At 32.7% G+C, this 21,792-nt stretch overlaps 3 protein-coding genes across 7 annotated transcripts; 2 read left to right on the forward strand and 1 right to left on the reverse strand.

Annotated features, from left to right (window-relative positions):
- Window positions 1–1,134: 1,134 nt before the first annotated feature.
- On the reverse strand, window positions 1,135–5,240 carry LOC104752145 (ribonuclease H2 subunit A-like). 3 transcript variants are annotated; one of them, XM_087490235.1, is made up of 10 exons: window positions 4,704–5,240; window positions 3,704–3,840; window positions 3,396–3,494; window positions 3,232–3,303; window positions 2,512–2,635; window positions 2,335–2,422; window positions 2,086–2,223; window positions 1,909–1,996; window positions 1,715–1,835; window positions 1,135–1,580 (listed from the first exon to the last, which is right to left on the reverse strand). In XM_087490235.1, the coding sequence occupies exons 3-10, from the start codon at window positions 3,478–3,480 to the stop codon at window positions 1,406–1,408; spliced, it is 891 nt and encodes a 296-aa protein (XP_087346361.1). In that variant the 5' UTR covers window positions 3,481–3,494; window positions 3,704–3,840; window positions 4,704–5,240; the 3' UTR covers window positions 1,135–1,405. The 3 variants fall into 3 exon arrangements, with proteins under 3 accessions (XP_087346361.1, XP_087346362.1, XP_087346363.1); XM_087490236.1 differs by lacking the exon at window positions 4,704–5,240 and having other exon boundaries at window positions 1,135–1,256; window positions 1,395–1,580; XM_087490237.1 differs by lacking the exons at window positions 1,135–1,580; window positions 1,715–1,835; window positions 4,704–5,240 and having other exon boundaries at window positions 2,337–2,422.
- Window positions 5,241–7,133: 1,893 nt separating this feature from the next.
- LOC104752146 (stromal cell-derived factor 2-like protein) lies at window positions 7,134–9,929 on the forward strand. The gene is made up of 7 exons (XM_010474212.3): window positions 7,134–7,232; window positions 7,568–8,196; window positions 8,316–8,456; window positions 8,777–8,917; window positions 9,283–9,332; window positions 9,428–9,557; window positions 9,699–9,929. Exons 2-7 carry the CDS (start codon window positions 8,089–8,091, stop codon window positions 9,783–9,785), a joined length of 657 nt encoding a protein of 218 aa, XP_010472514.1. The 5' UTR covers window positions 7,134–7,232; window positions 7,568–8,088; the 3' UTR covers window positions 9,786–9,929.
- Window positions 9,930–12,648: 2,719 nt separating this feature from the next.
- LOC104753986 (ASI1-immunoprecipitated protein 3-like) lies at window positions 12,649–17,195 on the forward strand. 3 transcript variants are annotated; one of them, XM_087493475.1, is made up of 6 exons: window positions 12,649–12,814; window positions 14,636–14,865; window positions 15,176–15,238; window positions 15,312–16,040; window positions 16,500–16,583; window positions 16,813–17,195. In XM_087493475.1, exons 2-6 carry the CDS (start codon window positions 14,668–14,670, stop codon window positions 16,855–16,857), a joined length of 1,119 nt encoding a protein of 372 aa, XP_087349601.1. In that variant the 5' UTR covers window positions 12,649–12,814; window positions 14,636–14,667; the 3' UTR covers window positions 16,858–17,195. The 3 variants fall into 3 exon arrangements, with proteins under 3 accessions (XP_087349601.1, XP_087349600.1, XP_087349602.1); XM_087493474.1 differs by having other exon boundaries at window positions 12,673–12,814; window positions 14,615–14,865; XM_087493476.1 differs by lacking the exon at window positions 12,649–12,814 and adding an exon at window positions 14,187–14,236 and having other exon boundaries at window positions 14,615–14,865.
- The last annotated feature ends 4,597 nt before the right edge of the window (window positions 17,196–21,792 follow it).

Consider the following 21,792-nt stretch of genomic DNA (forward strand, 5'->3'; position numbering starts at 1 on the left):
CGAGAATCTCGCGACTAACTTCATCAATGGACCGAAAGTCACGCGACTAGATCTGTTAAGGGACCAAGAGTCTAACGACCGACTTTACTAATGGGCTAAGAGTCACGTGACCGACCCTATCATAGATAGAGTCGGCAAGCCTAAGACAAATCCTAAGGGATTAGGGCAAATGAGTCTCTATATAAAGAGAGCGGCCTCCATGAGAGACGGAGGAAGAAAAAAAGCAAGAGACCTAAAACACAAGACACACGACTCAACTCTAGAACGCAGCTAGGGTTTATACATTGATCGCTGTCTTGAATTCTTGTATTTGAGCTCGAAACTTTGATCAATAAAAACAACTATTCAACATATGTTTCTTGTTTCCGTAGTCTTTAAATAAATCGTTTATTTTTGTCCAAACAACTACCAATAAAATTTAAAATACATAATATGACTTAAACTAAAGATTAAAAATAACTTAATACAACAAACACTAATAATTAATGAATGTTGTGTAATGTAATGTTATTCAATAATAAATTTTAAATATAAATAACATGCTATTTTTTTTTTTTGCTAAAAAAAATAATTGGGTCAAGTTTGTAATTTTAATAAATAAAAAATCATTATATAAATTAATAATAAGATATAAGATGAATATTTTTAGAATATTCTCTTTTGGAGTTAAATATGGAAAAATAGGTCGGGGTAAAACCATCTCCAAAATAGAATTACTGCAAAATTGCAAAATAGAATTAAAAATGAAGAAATGAATCGGAGATGCCCTAACAATATTTGAAAGAATTGGGATGCATTATCACAAAGTGCTGGGTTGCTTCAGGATTAATCTTGCAACGAGAAATAATCGAAAAATTTATCCACCAAGTTTTGAGAAAAATAATGCCGTATCCAATCTAAAACTATCTCTACTGTTCTATAAAGGAATTTTCTACCTACAGTGAACGAGGAAATCAGTTTTCAAATTGGACTTAGCAAGGGAAGACGAAATTCAAACCTGGGCCTTATAACAGATGGGCTTTTCTTAGCCTTTTTCATTGTAGGTTGGTATGAATTGTAAATTGGATTGTAAGGGGGAGGAGTAGAGAGTTCTTGGATGGTCCGCTGTCTCCTTGGAGCATCTGGTCAATTTGGTTATCCCGCAACCAACTGGTTTTCATTAAAAAAAAAGCAATTACACATGAGGAGGCAGTCCAGCTAGCTGATTAGTAAAACATGCCAGAGTATTAATCGGCTTGACGATTCCCCTATTACCCCTACAAACAATTACAGAGGTTCAGAAAATGGACAAAAAGCTAAGAAAAATAACGAAACAACAATCACCAAGTGAATGAAACTAAGACACACTAGAGACAAAAAATAAGCTAAGATATCTTCTGGAAGCTGATTCAGACTTGTACTGGGATTAAAACTGAGTGAGTTGTTGGATTTTGCGAGTTTGGAAAAATTTGCAGCGCCCTTTTCCACTTGACTCGATTTCTTCGCTCCTACTCTCGCATGTTTTGAACCCAAAACTGCTTAGTTTCGCTTGTCGTTTGCTGTTACTTCCATTACCACTCTCTTCAGTTTCATCTGCTTCCCTGCTCAAGTGCACAAAACATTACATTCAGATTCTTACAACAGATTGAGATAAATGAAGTGTTTTAACAGATCTCCAAATGCTTGATCATAGCTAATAGAACATAGAAACAAACAGACAAAAAAAAAAACTAACCATGCAACTTCAACCTCTCCCTTCAAAAGTGCGGTGCAAGTTCCCCAACTGAAGCGGACCAGCGATGGGAATCCAAACACAGAATGTTTGTGTTGCACTAACCATGCCTTTGTCTCAGGATCTGAATTGCATTACAAACATATCAGAGTGTAAGTATTGCTTAAAACATAAATGATTTGAGGAAAGAATTGTACCTCCAGGATATCCAGAACCAAAGTTTCTGTTTATATCTTCTCCGATTTCCTCTACCAACCATTCTCTCAACGCTCTGTCTCTTGTCACCTGAGTAAGTAGTAGAAATTTAGTGACGTTTAGCAAGTGGAAAGCTTCGAGAGATAGATATTGACTAGCGAGAAGCCATAACATATCACCTTAGCCACAATACTTGCCCCACTAACAATAGGGAATAGACTGTCAGCTTTCTTTGAAACGACAAACTTGATTGAAGCAAACCTCTCCGACAATTTTATTCTGTATTTCTCGGGATCTCCCACAGTATCCAGATATGCCTGCAAAGGTAGTCAAGGGTTATAAAGCTTGAGGATATGCATATATGGTAAATAACTTGATCACTCAAAAGATGATGCATCTGTTTCCATCAAAAGCTAATCACCAATCACCTCTGTTAGAAAAAACCCCATGTCCAGTACCCTTTTGATAAGCCCCATCGCAGAGTTATGTGAAATCTCGTTTAAATTAGTCTTATTTCTGTAGAAAAACAAACCAAAGCTATAAGATATAAGAACCATATGAGCCTCTCAATCTATTAGCTTCAAAAACATTAAACTAGTACTAACTTTGCGAGCATCTTAGCTGAGAGTTCCCTGGGATCAATGACATCAACAGCCCATCCAAGAGAATTGTCAAGCTTTAAGTTTTCATACAATTCTTCTCTTTTCTCCTCTTTTAGAGTCTTTGAATCTGCAAGCATATCGGCCAAAGGCTTGAGGAGAACAAAACGAGGCAAGAGACTGTAAATGTGATGAAAAGTTTCATGCTTTACTTATCCCCTCCCAAATTGGAACGTCACAGCACATGGTTATACTCAAAATATACAAGCATTGTGCAGCAAAAACCTTAAGGGAAACAAAAAGTGCCAAGAGATTATAAATGTGATCAAAAGTGTCATGCTTTTTTACTTAAGATCTCGTCGCAGAACCATAAGATTACACTAACAACTGAAGGGTTAAACAATATAGAAACACAAATGTAATCCAATAGCAGAAGAAGAACCTACTCCATGCAATCTCAAACCTCAAAACATACATCTCAATTATTCAACACAAAGGCATAACAGCAAAGAACATTTATAAATGTGAGCAAAAGTCTCATGCTTTATGACACCCTCCCAAATTGGAACGTCGCAGTAATATATGCTAATACTAACAACTGGTTGCTTTTAAGAATTCCAAAACGTTCCACTAGCAGAAGAAGAATCTACTAATTGCATCATAAACCCAAAAAAGCACATCTCAATTCTTCAACACAAAGGAATACAATGTGAGTGTTATTTTCACCTGCAAAATGGAGAGAAGCGAGAGAAGACTGGTAGGAAACAGGACAATACATACATCCATACACCATGGGACCTATTTCGTCAACACAAATTAATCAGATTATTCTTCTCTCACTCACTACAAAGTTTAACAAGATAGATAGATAAGAGAAGATAGAAACTAACCTAGAACAGGACCCCTTCCGGCTTCGTCAATCCCAATGAGACAAGGCTGAGAAGCCCATTCTGGTGTCAAACAATCCGATCCCATTCCTTTTTAAAATCCTTTCAAGAAACATATGTAAATTGGAGTTTAGCCGCAGTTCTGGGCAGATTTCAAAACTAAAAAAAGCATTGAACTTTATGACAGACTAGTCCAGAAAAATTCCAACTTTACATGAAATAGTAAATCGCTTGTGCAGGTTTGGGTTACAAGGGATATTGAACGACACAAGCAATGTTGTGTGAGATGATAGTGGGAAGGGGAAACTCACCAGAAATCAAGAGACCTAAGGAAATCGGCGAAGATATTAGCGGCGAATAGAGAGAGTGTCGACGGTCGCTTCACGGTTCTCTAAATTACACTGCTTGCCGTTTCGTCGTAGCAATGTTGGTAAGAATTGCCTACGTGCTACAATTTAATACTGTAATTTTCAATCAAAAAGAAAACAAAAATTTGGGTGCACAAACCAAATAAAAATAATAAATATATATTCATAAAATTTCACTAATTCAAAAAGAAAAAAAAAATCAGAAAAATTCTTTTTTTTTTTTTTAGCAAAAATGAATTATATTAATGAATGATAATAATCGTTATACAACTGATTTGAAAGCTAATCAGGGGGTGAAAAACACTGAGTAAAAAAACATCAAAATTACAACCAAATTTTGCTAAATTATTAGCAGAGTTGTTACAATTTCTTGGAGTAAAAACAAAATTTGCAGCCCTAAATTTTGATGACCAACTCTTTATATCCTGAACAATGTTGTCAATTGATACTTCTAAGTGTTTGCCATTCAACATTTTGGTTAATGTCTATTTTATGCTATACACAAATAAATTTTAAAAAACTCATAAAATACCCATACACAAAAAAAATATTATGCTATTTTATAATGAATTAATGTTACAGTCTTACTACGTAACTTACATATCCAATGTATGATATGTATTGGTGTGATAGATTTATCGTATATCGAGATCAAGTAGTGCTTATATGATAATGTTTAGATTTATTGGTACAACGGAAGAATGAATCTTCGTTTATAAGATAATAGAACAAATATATTAAGTGGTTGAAGGTTTAGATTGAAATTGAGTTGAAACTGAAAAGATTGGATTCTCCCATTTAAGTATGAAAGTCATGGATTACATTGACATATTATAGCAGAAAGCACAAAAAACATTATTAAAGACACACATTATTAAAACATAAAGTGACAACCAAACATTATTGAAACGAATAAATGAAAATAAAAACATATTTGACTTACAATTAATTTCCAAATAAGTTGTGGTTCAACTTCTGCAATAAGAATTTGCTATGATCATCTAGATGCTCTTTTTCACTTAGCTTCGTAAACATCTTCATATTGCTAGTCATAATCCTATTTTTCATCAATTAGTTTGCCTCTTCTTGCCTCATGGCTATTTTGTCTAATCCTTCTAACTCTTGCTCCTTCAACTGTTTAACTTCATTCCACTCTTTGTTGACCACTTCCAATAATGCACCTTTACCTTTCTTTTTTGCATTTTTTGTAGCCACATCCCTCCCCATTGAATGAGCATTAGTTCCTGTAGAGTTGGAATCACTAGCATCATTATCGTGGGCTCTTTCACTAGTTCAAGAGACAATGTTCCCTTTTACGGTAGGTGGATAGTCTTCCTCTGTTTTGTTTCGACGCTCCCTAAACCGGTTGATGATATACCTCTCTTCAATTTCATACTGTCTTTTGTCAGCTTTGATATCAAAAAGAAATTCTGATGGATCATGAAAATTTATTTAGTAAGATGAGAGTTGTGATATTGGTACATTAATGGAAAAATGAGTCCCCATTTATAAAATAATGGAACCAACATATCAAGTGGTTGGAGGCTTAAAAAAAATTGAGTGGTTGAAATCAAATGGATTAGATAAGAATTGGATTCTCTCTCCAAAAATCATGGATTACATAGACATAATTTTTTTTTTTTTTTTTGGTCAAAAACATTGACATAATTAAAGCAGAAAACAACAAACAAATATTATTAAAGTCAAATACACATTAATAAAGCAGAAAGCGACAAACAACATTATTAAAGACAAACATACATTATTAAAGCAGAAAGCGACAAAACAAACATTATTAAAGCGGGAAATAATGAAAATACAAACATACACTTGACTTGCAATTAATTTCCAAATAAGTCGATGCTTAACTTCTCCTACAACAGTTTGCTCCGATCATTGATATGCTCTTTTCACTTAGCTTCATAAACATCTTAATCTTTTTAGCCAATGTCCTAAAAAATCTCATTGAATTTACTAGTTCATTATGAAAAAAAATTGTAAAAAATGGGCCGATTTTTGTTTATAAAAATATGGGCCACAAGCTGTTGCTTCACCACCTTTCCCTAAGAGCCAGTTCTGTTCTTGTAACATCTTGATTTAAGGGACATGAGGAGAAGTTTAAAAGATTTGATTTGACCACCTGAATAACCAAAGTACACTTATCTTTTCGGTCAAATATCCTAAGAGAACTCCGCAGTTAAGCGTGCTTATGCTGGAGTAGTTTCAATATGGATGACCTTCAGAGAAATGATTTTTGGAACCGTGAGAGTGAGGATAAAACACACGGAAAGATCATATGGTGATTCGTAGAATCAGTAAACAACTCATTTAAACATCTCAGATATAGCAAACCCACCGTCATATAAGGATGAGCCCACGGGCCGATAATGGACATGGGGTCTACTAAGACAGATGGGCCCATGAGCCATAAATGGATATGGGCCCACTTATGGTGGTGGTTGGGCCAACTAAGGCTCTATGGTGTAATGCCCCGACCGCCACCTCTTAGTGGGCCCTATGTCAAATCCTTGTACATGGGTCCACCTTCCTTAATGGGCCTCACGTCCTCTCACTAGGCTCGTGAGTCCATCCATATCCGACAGTCGGTTTGCTATGTTCGAGAGATTTTAAAGACTTGTTATCGTCCCTACAAATCACCACATGATCTTTCCCTGTGTTTTGTCCTTACTCGCACAGTTCCGACAGTCACTTCATGGAAGGTCACCCATCTTAAGACTACTCCAGCTCAAGCACGCTTAACTCTGGAGTTCTCTCAGGACCCTTGACCGAAAAGATAAGTGCACTTTTGTGGCATAGGTGGCCAAATCAATTCTTTTAAACATCTCCGCAAGTCTCTGAAACCGGGGTGTCACATAAGGCGTCGACTTCAATCTTAAATATGAATCCTAGAACTTATCCCATTAAACCATGCCAAGCCAAAAAAATTTAAAATAACCCAAACACTAACTGATCATTGGTGTCGACCGACATCCTCCATGATGTTGATCGATACCCAAACCGATAACCCAATTTACGGACGTTGCATGAACAACGAACATATAATTTTCATCTGAAACATATAACTTATACATTAGTTTACTAGTTTTTATATATTAATAACTTACATACCTTTTAATACATAAGAGAAAACATTTTTAAAAGAATATATAAAACATACCTTACTTAATCTCCTATATATTAATAGAGAAGTATTCTCAAAAAAAATGCTGATGTGTCGTCGCTGGAGAGCTCGAGACACCAATGAATTTATTGCTCTCAATTTTATGGATATTTACCCATAATTGCTATTGAATGATTAAGGATTTTTTTTTTCAATTAATTAAAAAATCAATAACATTATTAGATCTAAAATATTTTCAAAACCAGAATTTATTCAGCTATTAAAAAAAACTGATTTCTATTCACATATTTAAAATTTCCAAAATAAAATTATCACAATAATCATTTATAGGTAATTGACTTATTTAATGTAATTGGTATAATATTTCACGGGTGAATCATATTTTTACACAAAAAAAAAAATCTTGCATAGATTGAATTAAAAACGGATTATATATTTAGTTGATACATAATAGTTTGATCTAAACATAATCTCACAGGTTATATATTTGGTTTTTACACAAACAAATTTTAGATCTTCGATAATAGTTTTACTTATAACACTAATTTTATCTGCATAGATTTATCACACATATAATGCGGGTTGTTACCTAATTTATATTTCTAATTCTTTGATCCTATGAATTTGATGAATGAAATGTTAAATGACAAGAATCATCTATTTAGGTTGATATCTTCAAATAAAGTAATTGAATACACCCATCAAATTCATAGGATTGGCTAAATTGAGGATTCAGAAAGAAAAAGGGAAAAAAAAAAAACACATAAAACTAGTTTGCCTCTTTTGCAACATGATGCCACCATTCATAACACGCCATCTCATCAAAACGACACGTGTTAAATTGTCATTCGCCATCTAAACGTACACCTCCGTGTCAACCAAAAAAAATAGAGAAGTTACTATTAGACGAAGACGACGACGACCCTCTCATAAGCCACGACGACGAGAAAATTACACAGATTTTTTTGTCTCCGGCGAGATCTCAATCTGATCCTTCACGGTGGCGTCGACGTCAGGGCAACAACAAGCTCTCTCGAGAAGAAAGCCATTATCATCATCTTCTTCATCTCTTCCTTCGCCATCAGCAGCAGCTTCGGCTGTTCGAGCTCCTCCGACGAGGAAACCGAGTAGTCCTCCTGAGTATCCGTTTTGGCAGCAGAACTGGTTTATCGGTTTGCTATTTTTCATGGCTTTAGGATTCTTCTGCCTCGCTATCTTCCTTTACCTAAGTCTCGATCCTGATTCTGGTTACACGTCTGCTTCTGCCGCTGCTTCTGGTAAAGAAGGTGTTGAGGTGTGTGTGTTTTAGATCCCTAATCTGTTTCGATTGTGGTAACTGCATTTGTTGATTTTGGCTTTAAATTCCAATCGTGTTTGATCGTACTCATAAAATTATGTTTTCGCTGTGAATAGATTACTTATGGAAGTGCGATCAAACTGATGCACGAGAAGACTAAATTTAGACTGCATTCTCACGATGTGCCGTATGGATCTGGAAGTGGTCAGCAATCAGTTACTGGGTTTCCTGGCGTTGTTGATTCCAACAGCTATTGGGTATAATTTGCTTCTTTCTTTGTATCTTTGTTGCTCGTGAGCAGACGATTCTGTTCCTATAGTATCATGTGTAATTTAGATTGAAGCAACTAAAAGATGTTAGAACAGAACATTCACTTGCAATGGGTATATTTGAAAGTATTGAAGTCACTTTCTCATCTAGAAAGATTAGCCAATGGATTGGATGGTTTTTTTCTGAACCAAAGAAACTGTTGCATATGATGTTCATCTCACACTTTAAATCCCATCTGTTTAGTTTGAAGCTATGGTGGAGTAATTGATTTGATGAATCATCTTGTTATGGATTATTTGTTTTACAGATTGTTAAACCAGTGCCTGGGACTACAGAAAAACAAGGTGATGCTGTCAAGACTGGGGCAACCATTAGATTGCAGCACATGAAGACCAGAAAATGGCTCCACAGTCACCTGCATGTATCCCCAATCTCAGGGAACTTAGAGGTTAGTATTGTCTTCCGTTTAAAGTTTTTGTACTCCCTGATCTCCTAAACTTGGTTGTAAAAGAACTATCTGTTGTTTTAAAACATTTAGACTCGAAACACAGCTACATTTAGGAAATCAATATTGAGAGCTAGTGCTATACTGATTTCAATTTGTAGTTGCAATTTCCTTCTTGCTAAGCTTAGATGTAAAAGAAGTATCTGGAGTTTTTAAAGCATTTAGACTCGAGACAGCTAGGTCTAGGAAATCGAGCTAGTAGTAAGAGGAAGTTTACTTGTTGTGTGTCGATGTCAATTGTGAAGGACTATACTGATTTCAATTGGTGGTTGCATTCTCGTTCTTGCTAACCCATTTTCATGGTGCAGGTTAGCTGTTTTGGAGATGATACAAATTCCGATACAGGGGATCACTGGAAGTAATAATCCTAAAAGCAACTTTATATTCTCAACTAATGTTTTGTCTAATCCACATCCACCGCTGAAACTCTCGCACTTAACCATCTGCTTGTAGGCTTATAATCGAAGGAAGCGGGAAGACATGGAAACAGGACCAAAGAGTCCGTCTTCAACACATAGACACTAGTGGCTACCTTCATAGCCATGACAAGAAGTACCAACGTATAGCCGGTGGTCAGCAAGAGGTAAACTAAATATCTTATCTAACCCCGTGATCTCTTCTGGTTTAGTCTTCAAAGATTATTGGCAATGTCTTTAAAACTCATGATTAGATAGAGATATTCAACAAGCTTTAACATATCTGATTCGGTTTTTCGGGTACACAGGTCTGCGGAATTCGGGAGAAGCGGGCGGATAACGTTTGGTTGGCAGCAGAAGGAGTCTACCTTCCTGTTAACGAGAGCAGCAAGTAAAGGTGAAGAGAGCAATAACTTCTCTCGAGGACTTGAATCTCATCTTTTTACTATCTAAACTCATAAACAAGAAAATAGAGATATATTTGCTAATTTTCGATTGAGAATACTTTTAGTCGCACGGATATATATTGTTTTGGTAAATATTTTGCACCCTGAGAGACACCATCTCACCATCCTGAAAGTCCAACAGAATCTGTTAAACATATAGTTGTCTTTCTAAGAAGTAAGAAGCCATCAGCATTACATTTGAGACCCAGTTGCTACGCAGCTGGTGGAATAGGATCTATATCCCTTGGATGATCAATAGCCAACGCTTTTTGCCACGTTAAAGACTTGTTCTCTACAATCTTTAACCTATCGCGAATCTAATTATTGCTACTAACTTTTCATAAAAAAAAAAGATACTAAATGATCCAAAGAAAGCTCAACTCGAATTATGGATTCACCATCTGTAAACCTTTCTACTGATAAAATTTGTCAAAGAGCCAATGTTTGAAACGCTAGGATAATAACGTTTCTTCTTCTCATCCTCACTTAGAACATCTGTTACTACAATTTTTACTACGAGTTTATTATGATAAAGCCATATATGTAAAGTGTTCAGTTTGAGGGATATTGTAGTATTCAATAGTGAGGCTGTAACTACGACAATCTTGGGAGTGAGAATTAGAAGGATTTTATCTCTTTTACTAGGCTAGGTTGGATTTGGATAAGGAGGATGGGGAGCCGAATCATCCTGGGAACGAAGAGTCTACAATGAAGCTTATCTCATATTGGCTGGTTTTTTTCCAGAGTTGTTTGAATCTTTTTCACATTCTTGTAAATCTTGCTTATTGATTTCTAAAGCCGATTGTTTTATATTGATGATCCTTGCCTCCTTGGACCAAACGTCTACTGTTGCTTGGATTCTTCAACTTTCGAATGAAACAACCAATATATAGGTCTATGATACAACCGTGTAGAGGTCTTTCCTCCCTTCATATGACATATCCTAATTTGGGTTATATCAAGCTTAAACAAAATTAAAGGAGCATCTGTACTGCTTTTGTTTGTTACAAGTTCAACAAATTTACTAAGCTCGACTCCTAAAGAAATATTTTACCTATTGTTAGAACTTACATTGTTTTATATTGGTTTGATGTTTCCAATTTTATACCATGTGACTTACCTAGAGGGGATCAACTCGTGACTATAAGACGAGTGGCTTAGGCTAGTGATTTCTATTGCACATTAAGGAAGGGTGCTATGCTTATGGTCTTCCCAAGAAGAAAAGTCTACGTCATTATTTGTGGCATAGGAGGTTTGCGTTCGTACAGTCTCTACCTTTTTTAAATAGAAAAATATTTACCGAAAAAAAATTATGTGTAATTGTGTATAGTCTATCTATTAAATAAATTATGGTGTTATTGGACTAATTTTAAGTTAACAATATAGGGGCGTTTGTCTATTTGGGCCTTTGTGCCACCAGAAATTTCAAATTGGGCATTTTTGTCCGTTTTTCTAGAATTAAGTTTTTTTCGTTTAGTGAAATGACGAGTAAACTCCTCATTCTTCTCAAAACTTTGTCATCACCCTCTCCTTCACCTCAACTCAATAAACATCTCTACCACCAATATCATCTCCGCTCATAAATCCAACAAATTCAATTGATTTTTTTTTTGAATAAAAGAATCTAAACCCTAAGGAGATAGTGTATAATGAGTCCAAGGAGTCTACTTTTAGACATTGATTGAATCAATTAAGAACTATTTTTATCTCAAATTTTTTACACAAACTCAAATTTTTGATGTTATTGTTTACAAAGTAAATCAAAACCTCCAATTCATCTTCAAATTTAAACCAAGTGTGAAAAATACAATGTTTGTGATTGACAATTCACCACCATCATAGTCGTCATTCATATGTAGAGATCTCACCACCGTAAAAAATAATCATTATCACCGAATCTCATCATTGATTCATCATCACTTTTTGATTTGAAGTATATTTTCGGAGGGAATCAAGATTCGTCATCTCCTTATTGAAGAAACTGAGAGAGAGAGAGAAAAAAAAAGAGAGAGAGAATTGCAGTATAAACGAGATATAAATAGAATAGAAGAAAGGCTGGGAAAAAACTATATTCTCTAAAGATTTTTTGGTGTGGGCAAAGTTACAAAAGATGATCTTCTTTCTGTATTAGCTCAAGAACTGAATTTTTTTGTCTGATGTTGGGTGAGGCGAGAGAGACGAGATGACGAAGCGAGAGAGAAACATGATTTGCTTTTTGTGAGCAGAGTAGTTTTGTCATTTCATTTTTTTTAAAAGCCTAAATCTATAATTATAGGCAAAAAATCCTAATTGAATAATAATCTTCAAAATAAATGTTTATCTCGTAATTAACTCTAGCAATATAACACATGTCTTACATTGTTTTTTTTTCTTCAAAGCTAAAGCTACTTTTTTTTTTGGGTGACAGCTAATTAAAACTACTTCATTTGTATAATTTTTTACTGAACTGTTTTATTGAATGAATGGTTGATACAAATATGTCTACATAAGCTGAAGATAACATAAATATGAATTAGTCCATACTCTCCATACACAACTAATTCTTCACCACTCAATTTTTACGTTATTTTTGTACAGCTCACCTATCCAAATACATTGTAATAACACTAAATGTTTCCTGTTAATTTATTTTGCTTTTATTGCTATTTAGGAATTAATTATACTTTCCTCTAAATATTATTTATTAATTTCAAATTCTTCCTTTTTAACCTCTTTTTCTATCTGTGAAATTATTAAACACAGATATCTAGTATTCATTTGTGGAAAAAATCTAGTATTCTATATATATATAAAATCTAGTATTATATATAATAAAGCACAGTGAGGATTGATAAAACCAGTTTAAAGAAGAGAGGCACACAAAAACATTAAGAAAAACATATACTTGAGAAGCTCTCTTTTTGTGATATGAGTAGTTTGATTTTGTAATACGAAGCCGAAACACATACTCAAGCATTGGTGGTGGAATAAGGGATCAGGTACAATAATATGAATAATTGAACTGTTCTTTTTTTTTTTTTTGTACAAAGTTTTAGTCTAATTTTCTTGTTGGTAAATTTTGTGTTTTTGCTAATTTGAAGATTTTCAATATATCTTTTGGGTAGTATGATTGATTTTTTCTGGGGATTCCATTTTTAATCATTTATTTGATGTGATATGAAGTGTGTTTTTCATGTTCCTAATGATTAAATTTTTTTTGGATATACTTGTCACTATATGGATGTCAAATGGTCTAATGACTATGGACTAGACCAGTCCAAATTATAATGGTTCTTTTATGGTCACACCCAAAATCGAAACAAATTATATAGGCTTAAAAACAAATTTAGTCGGTAACAATTGAGCGAAGTCATTTAGATATGGGCCGTCCAATAAACATTAAAAATTATGGTTTTTTTTTTTTTTTTTTTTTTTTTTTTTTTTTTTTTGGGAGATTTTTTTGCCCTGTATTTATTTTTCTCAAAAATGAGATTTTTTTCTTTACTTTTTTTCTTTCTTAAAAACAAAATAGTACAATAAATTTTTATAAGTTTATTTTTCTTCAAAACAAACAATTTCAACATGTAGATAATTAAAGTTTTCAAATGGTAAAAAACATGTAAAAATGTATCATTCGTAGTTAGAACCATAAACACAAACTATGATTTAAATTCTAATTATGACGTATTGAAGTTATGTATCAACTTAAAAGTATGAAATTTAGTTTGATTTTGGATCAAAATACTTAAAAAAATAAGTATAACTAGCGACGATCGAGTTATGTTTGAGAGTTTTGGACTTTGGTTATACTTAAAAATACCCGCCACACATGGATAACTAAATTTCATATTTGTTAAAAATAAGCTTACTTGTCTCGTCCCGTTACTCGTTATAAAGTAGCAAGCTAGCGACGAGTTATGTTTGAGTGTTTGGTTCACTCTTGTTTTACGCTAGCTTGAACTCTTAATTCAAATTATAACCTTATTACTAGTGTATCATACAAAGAGATAGAAGTTTTGTCCAAAAATAATATATATATATATTAATATATACATAGAATGATAGAAGTTTGAGTGAGTCCTTATTTATTTGTCTGGGCCATTAATTTGAGGTTGGATTTTTTATTAGTGTTTAGAAATACCTGAGATATGAAAGATGTTTTTCATTTTTTTTTTTTATGTTTTTCATTTTTTCCAATGATATGAAACGTATATATATATATATATATTTGTTAATATATATATATATATATATATATATATATATATATCAGATACTAACAACTAGTTTTGTACACATAGTTTTTATAATTGAAAAAAAAGCCATTATGAAATACCAAATATTCGTTAAAATTTTATTTACTTGTGCGAGATTACTTGCCTCGTCCCATTAATTACCCGCTAAAGTGGCCAACTAACAAGGTATTTACAAGTTACTTTTGAATTAATTGATTCGCTTGTTATACGTTTGAAGTCTAATTCAGGTTGTAAGTTGTAACATTATTATTAGTTTAATGTGTATGTAAAGTATGATTGGGTTCTTTTGAAGTTTTCTGGGCCATTCAAGTTTAGGTTGCATACTTGATTATAAAAAAACCTTAGATATATAATGGTATTTAGATTATTAGAACTCTAGTTTCTCTATTTATTTTCTTACTATTCTAATTAATCATATATCTATAAAGATTGTGTTATGTTGATATCTCAAGTTACTCTACCATTCGTATAGTATCTCTTATATACTATACAATCATTTTGATGTCAACTCTTTTTTTCTTTTCTTGTTATCTTCAATTGTAGGGTGAAAAAAATAATTTTTAGGCTATAAATCAAAGTTAAGCTCAAATTTCAACATGACGCCCAAGGAAAAGGATCAGGGGAAGCGGAAGAATGATTGCGAGGAAATGCATGAGAAAAAGAAAACAGAGCTAGAGTGGAAACTTAAGGACTGTGCGCAGCCACTCGGCGATGTGAGTAAGATAACTGGCGAGAGACAAAAGAAAAAAAATCATTTCAAGGCATTCAAGTTTCATGACAAAGATTATAAGCTGGTGAGTTTTGTTTTGCGTTTTGATTTATTAATTTAAAGTCTTTGACGACTTATTACAACATTATTCTATTTGGTTGCAAATTGAAATATAAAGATATTTTAAGCGAATTTATAATATATTATTATTTAATATAATTTCTAATGATATTAGTTCTCTAAATCAATATAGATAAATTGATTAAAAATTAGAAATATAGGTGTATTAGTAAAGAGTTATATGAGACAATTTTTTTTGTTTGTTTCGTTTGTGAAATTTTTTCAACTGTTTTCAACTGCATTACCATTTAGATTATATATTCTTTCCCCTATAGGAGGATTCAGTGCTATTGGTTTCAGAGGACCCAGACCGCAAGCCCTATATTGCCATCATAAAGGTTAGTAATATATATATGCTGATATGTTTTTCAGTTTTTATCTTGTTATTTAATAAAATTGTTTGTTGGACAGGATATTTATATACCAAACAAAGAAAAATATGTGAAGCTTGAGGTACAGTGGTTTTATCGTCCGGAAGATGTAGATACAAAATCTATGGGAAATTGGGAATCCAAAGGTACAAGAAGCATATTCTACAGTTTTCATCGCGATGAGGTATTTGCTGAATCTGTGGAACACAAGTGTATTGTGTATTTCGTGCCAGAGAATAAGCAAATTCCAAACCGTAAAGAGCATCCTGGCTTCATCGTGCAAGAGGTTTATGATATTGTCAAGAAAAAGCTAAGGAAGCTTAGTGATGATGACTTTGACGTGCATCAAAAGCAAGAAATTGATCATCTTGTGGCAGAGACAGTTTTAAGAGTTGGTGCTCTTCCTGACATTGGGGAGGAAAACCAAACTACTCAGACTTCAAGTTGTAAAGGATCTGTCCAGAAAAGGTATATCAGAAAAGCTGAGAGAACAAGTCCTAAAACCAGACTGAAATGTAAGTCGATCTTGGAGGATTTTAAATTGTTAACTGGTAATTTGGATCGCAACAAGACATTAGATGAGCTTTTGAAAGCAGTTAAGCACGAGTGTCATACAAAAAAGAAGAAACATGATGGTAAATCTGATTATTACTGGCCAGATGATGTTGTTCCGGTTGTTCGAGCTCTTGAGCAGGTTTTGTATGATTCTTTTGGAGAAGATATGTCAAAGTATAAAGAAAAGTTGGAGATTCTGACCGATGAACTCAAGGTTAGTTTTATTCAATATCTCCTCCATTTTTTTTAGTGTTCTATGTTTTACATACCTGTTTAATGATCCTACAAATCATCATGTGATCTTTCTCCGTGTTTATCTTCACTCGCACGATTCTGCCAATCACTTCCTGAAAGATCATCTATCCTGAAATTAGTCCAACATAAACACACTTAATTGTGGACTTGTCTCCAAACATTTGACAAAAAGATAGTGCATTTTGGTGATATAGGTGGCCAAATCAATTCTTATAAATTTTTCTACATGCACCTCCACATTTCCTAAAACTAGGTGTTATAATATATGCAAATATAATCGCAAGAGATATTGAAGATTATTAGAAATTAGTGTAGAGGTGTTCTCACTTAGTTGAGATTATCATTTTAAGTTAACTTTTATTTCATTTATTTATTTCACTTTTCAGTTAACTGTGTAATTCTTATTGTTTGTCTGTAGGAATCTCGAGTGCTAGCTTGGCGAATTTTAGATGGCGAATTAAAACTTGAACAAGTTATAAAGATGACGCATTATGAGCTAAAGGTAATCTCCTTCATTCACAAATTTCTTCACGGTTCTTCACAACACCCATTAATGTTTTATTAGTTTGTGGTCGACATTATCATGTTTATGTTGAACCAACAACACTGAGGCTGAATATGTTTACTAGCTCATAAACTGGTTCATTATTAGTCACATCTTAAGTGATATATTTTGACATCGTAAAGTGATTCTGATTAGCTTTCTTTTTTGCTTGTTTTGCCGGGACTAGCGTGGTTTCACTTTTGATGAAATAACGGCCGACCTTGATGAGTAAAAATTGAAGAAAAATGCTCCAGTCTACCTCCAAAAGTGTTGGGCACAAAGGTTTTCTCAAAGATTAAAGAAGAAACTAAACATCAAAAAATATATTTAATGATATCTTGCTCTCCTTTAAAAAAAAAAAATCTTAATTGCTAGAAAGTTTCTTTCCTAAATTTTGTTTTTTCAAGATCATGAATTTTATTTCATGACGTATTATGTAACTTAAGTTGAACTATGTTTAATATTTTCTAGTCATACATTAATTTTACTTGTGTGACATGTATTTAGTTGAACTATGAATCAAAAGTCCATCTGCCATTGTTTTTATTTTCCGATAATTTTTTGAAATAATTTGATTGTGTATCTAAATTTTTATAGGAAATTTGAAATATACACTAAATTTTTCAAGTATTTGAAATGTATCTATATTATTGCACAAAATAACCTTTTTACCCTTAATTAACAATTAAACATTTTAAAAACGAAAAATATATAAATAAATGAATTTCTTTAACAAATATTTTTTTTTATATTAAGGTACTCATAATTTTTTTTTTTAAAAAATAGATAATGAAGAATTAATTTGCAAAGGATAATATTAATAAATAACTAAATTTAAAAATAAGATTAACTAGAATTTATTGTTCTGGATTTAAGTTTAGTAAAGATTTTAGATTAGTATTAATTTAAATATATAAAAGTTTGTTTTAAATTAGTTACACACATATTTAAATTATATAATTACAAACTAATAAATTAAATAATTACGAATTTCAGCCATATAATTCAAATGATTTAAATTTGAGCTGTCTTTGTAAAATATTTATTTAATTTTATTTTAAATTAAGTACTTTAAATATATATATATATAATTCACTACATAATTTTCAAAAAATTCCTTTATTGAAACTTTAAAAATTATAATTATATTTCAATATACTGTTTATTTTAACCAAAATTTGAATATAAGTTAAATAGTTTCAATTTTTTTTTACTTATTTGTTTTTTAAAAACATTTAAATCTAAAAAACTCAACAGTTCAAAAAATTCGATAATAAAAAAAATCAATTGAGATAAAGATAAGTCAATCTTTTAATATAAGTCAGCAATGGAAACAATTAAATCGAGAGAAAAAGACTATAAGTCGACAGTTCAACAGGTCAACCATATTATAAGTCAACGTAAAATGAAATAAGTCTACTAAGACCAAACAAATCAATGAAAAAGTTATAAATCAACAAACAAAACAAATAAGTCAACAGTATCAAAAATCGACTATACAAAAAAAACAATCAAACAAAATATAAGTCGATAGTTTTAAATAAGTCGATAGAAAATAAAATAAGTCGACGAAAGTTAAATTTTAGTCAACAGTTCCAAATATCAACCTTATTAATATATCAAGGTAGATTTTAATAATTCTACTATGAATAAACAAATCTACAGAATACAAATTTAATAAGTCTACTATTAATATATCAAAGGATCGACCTTAGAATTCAATCAACATTGAATAAAATAAGTAAAAAAAAAGAGATAGAAATTATAGAATCTTAAAATACTTATTTTTGAATAAATTCAAATTTTAGATATTGATTATTTTAAATACAGATAATACATTTTCTTCATTATTTTTGATTAAATAATTAATTACGTAAAAATATTTTTATTATTTGTATTTGATTATTTAAATAATGTTTAATAAATAAAAATGTATTTTTGTCCATTTTCGTTTTAAAAAGTGTAGCTTTCAAATAATAGTAATATTAAAGGTAATTTTCAAATTTATTTTAAAAAATAGTATATTCTTAAAAATGTCCCTAATTTTTTTAACCTTTGATGTCTTTATGAAGGATACGAGGGGAGATAGGATCATAAACCAAATGGGTGACAAAATTAAGTTGGTAACGAAGCAATTAAATAATGGGAGGATTGAAGGAGTGTACAGACTAAAAGCACGTCTTGTAGCCAAATGATTTGTGCAAGAAGAAGGGATTGACTACTTGGAAATATTCAGTCTAGTGGTTCGAACAGCAACGATACGTCTAGGCCTGTTAAACAACTTGACGTATCGAATGTTTTCCTTCATGGTTAGCTTCAAGAACCAATGTTTATGTATCAACCATCAGGCTTTGTTGACCCATAAAAACCAGACCATGTGTGTCATCTCACTAAAGCTTTCTACGGATTGAAACAAGCGCTAAGAGCCTTGTTACTTTCTTGGAATACAATTTGAGTCTTACAAGAAGGGCAGTTTCTACATCAAGCAGGCATGTCAGAATGCAACTCCATGCCAACCCCTCTGCCAAAACACATTGAGAAGCTAGATAACACACCGTTTGTTGAGCCTACATATTTCAGAAGTCTAGCCGGCAAGCTCCAATACCTAACAATCACGAGACCAGACCTTCAGTATGTAGTGAACTTTATTTGTTAGAGAATGCACGCCCCAACAAACACTGATTTCACTCTCCTCAAACGGATTCTCAGGTATATCAAAGGAACCCTCAACTTAGGTTTACCAATACAAAAACACAAGAATCCAGCTCTCTCTGCTTTTTGTGATAGTGATTATGCGGGTTGCAAAGATACAAAGTGTTCTACTACTGGTTTATGTATCTTACTTGGATCAACTTTAATTTCTTGGTATGCAAAAAGGCAATTCACAGTATCCAACTCATCAACAAAATCAGAATACAGAGCTTTGTCTATTGTAGCTAAAGAACTAACCATGGGTCTCATCTCTCCTTCGTGACATTGGCATTTTTCAACATCAGCCTACTCGAGTGTTCTGTGACAACCTATCGATCGGCTAATCCAGCACTTCACAATCGAACTAAACACTTCCATAAAGACTTTTACTACATAAGAGAATGCATGGCTCTGGGATTAATTGAAACTCATCACATCCCAACCACACTCCAGCTAGCTGATATTTTCACAAATCCGCTACCTTGACTTTTTTTTTTTATCTTCGCGTGTCTGCTTCACCTGTCACACCCACGCTAAATTTGAAGGAGAGTGTAGAGGACAATCTACCTAAACCCAAACCCAAGACTAAGAATTACAAGGCCCAAGCCTAACAACAACACAAGATGAAAATTGAGAAACGGTCGAAACAGAGGAGCGGAGAAGACACACACCCTTCTCTCATGGAAACAATCTCAAGCTTCTGGAATCCTCATCCAATAACTCACCAAGCACATTTGTCGTTTAAGGATAAGGTTGATTTAGTATTCTAGATTGTTTTGTAATTGATGTATATGTCAACGATGTAAAATACCCTAATTATCCAAGTTAAAAAAAATATCTTTTTCACAAAGCTTCTCTCCAAGTTTTCTAAGTCCATTTCATTGTTAAGGAGACATTGCTTGTTTTTTTTCTTTTATTTTGGAGTACACGCGATAGGTCTCCTGTCTAGTAATCGATTTCAATCACCTAAAGCCAAGCTTGTTTGGTTGATCATCCCTAGGTTTGCTTGGTCTTGGGCTTTACTTGTTTCTCGTGGGTTAGTTGCTTCTGGCTATATATGGGTTAGTTGGGGTCATGGGTTTTATCTCAAGGAAGTGTTTATTTTGACGTGTTGTCTGATTTAGGTTTGTATTCGATTAACCTCCAATTTTGTCGGTTCAATCTTTGACTTTAGTCTCCTTCCATCACTTTTTAAGTTTAGAAGAATAATTAATAGGTTTTCTCCCGACGATTTTTTTTTTCTAATAAAGCTAACCTGTGGGGATGTAATTAAACTCCGTAATTTAGATTATCATCGTTTGTTGTTTTCTAAGTTCGACGCGATCATTTTAGTTGGGTTATTTCTTCGTGGTTTCCTATATCATTGATCTCATATATATGTTTTCTGTAGTGGAACACTATAATTCTGCGACCATTGTTCTCCTGGTGTGGTTTCAAGATATTTATTTTTGGCTTTAGTAATTCATCATGTGTTTCCCGTGAATCAATTATATTTTTCGGAAAATTCTTATTTTCCATCAATTTTGTATGTTAAGATCGGTATTAGTACAAATTTTTTTGGCAAAGTATAGATCTTGTCGGTTCGAGTAATGTTTAAAAGAGAACCACTATTAAAAAAAATATATTTCGTATTGCACTTTTTAAAAATTAATTTTTTAAACATATTCTCTTATCAAAATTAGTAGGATTTGTTTCTGTATTGTTTGTTGTATATTTTTTTTGTACCAGTTATGTAATTTTATTATTTAAATTGTCATTTTTGCTATTTTATAGAATCTCATTCTTAAGAATAAATCTTTCACGTGGGGCCCCTTTCCCTTACCATTATGTAGGCCGGTCCATGACCATAATATTGTTACGTAAAATAGGAATGATTTAATGCAACAACAGATTGTTGGCTGATCCGCACCGACCTGATCAGATGTATCCTCTTCTATTATTTCATCATCAGTGGGATTTTATTTTTAACAACATAAAAAAAAAAAGTAACAATATAATTGAGAGATGTATTTACATATATACTTACACGTAATCGTCCTTACACTTGGTTCACATCGTCCTTGTCTCGTTTATATTGATCATCCATCAATAATATAACCTACAAGAATCATAAAGGCCGTATCAGGTACGCCAATACTGAATAGGAAATTACACTTTTAAATTGCCACATCAATTACGAAACTATAAACTTTTAATTTGCCACATCAACGGATTTAACATTATCTAACAAAATAAGTTTAAATTTTTGGAAAAGAATAAAAATTCAGTCAACTTTGATTCAAAAATAAATTGAGAGCTTTTTTGCTCAGTAATTGAGCCGACGTTCATAGTTGCTACTTGCCATGTTAAAGTTATATGTATGAAGAGCTCCTGAAAAATAAGGTTGGGAGCCAAATGAGAATGGTGAACCATCTTATATTTGAGTGCCAACACATTTTGAATCGCACCGTCTAAAACTTCTCGTTACCAATCGAAT

The sequence above is a fragment of the Camelina sativa genome, chromosome 16 (genome assembly GCF_030686135.1).
Source record: "Camelina sativa cultivar CO46 ecotype springtype chromosome 16, ASM3068613v1".
Taxonomy (NCBI): Eukaryota; Viridiplantae; Streptophyta; class Magnoliopsida; order Brassicales; family Brassicaceae; genus Camelina; species Camelina sativa.

Bases quoted from the DNA above. Each gene is read 5' to 3' on its own strand.
- LOC104752145 (XM_087490235.1), bottom strand. From the start codon at position 3,480: ATGGGATCGGATTGTTTGACACCAGAATGGGCTTCTCAGCCTTGTCTC. The intron at 2,224-2,334 runs GTGATTGGTGAT...CTACCTTTGCAG, and splicing joins TGGGGTTTTTTCTAACAGAG to GCATATCTGGATACTGTGGG. The intron at 1,997-2,085 runs GTGATATGTTAT...CTACTTACTCAG, and splicing joins GGGCAAGTATTGTGGCTAAG to GTGACAAGAGACAGAGCGTT.
- LOC104752146 (XM_010474212.3), top strand. From the start codon at position 8,089: ATGGCTTTAGGATTCTTCTGCCTCGCTATCTTCCTTTACCTAAGTCTC. The intron at 8,457-8,776 runs GTATAATTTGCT...TTTGTTTTACAG, and splicing joins TTGATTCCAACAGCTATTGG to ATTGTTAAACCAGTGCCTGG. The intron at 9,333-9,427 runs GTAATAATCCTA...ATCTGCTTGTAG, and splicing joins GATACAGGGGATCACTGGAA to GCTTATAATCGAAGGAAGCG.
- LOC104753986 (XM_087493475.1), top strand. From the start codon at position 14,668: ATGACGCCCAAGGAAAAGGATCAGGGGAAGCGGAAGAATGATTGCGAG. The intron at 15,239-15,311 runs GTTAGTAATATA...TTTGTTGGACAG, and splicing joins CCTATATTGCCATCATAAAG to GATATTTATATACCAAACAA. The intron at 16,041-16,499 runs GTTAGTTTTATT...GTTTGTCTGTAG, and splicing joins TTCTGACCGATGAACTCAAG to GAATCTCGAGTGCTAGCTTG.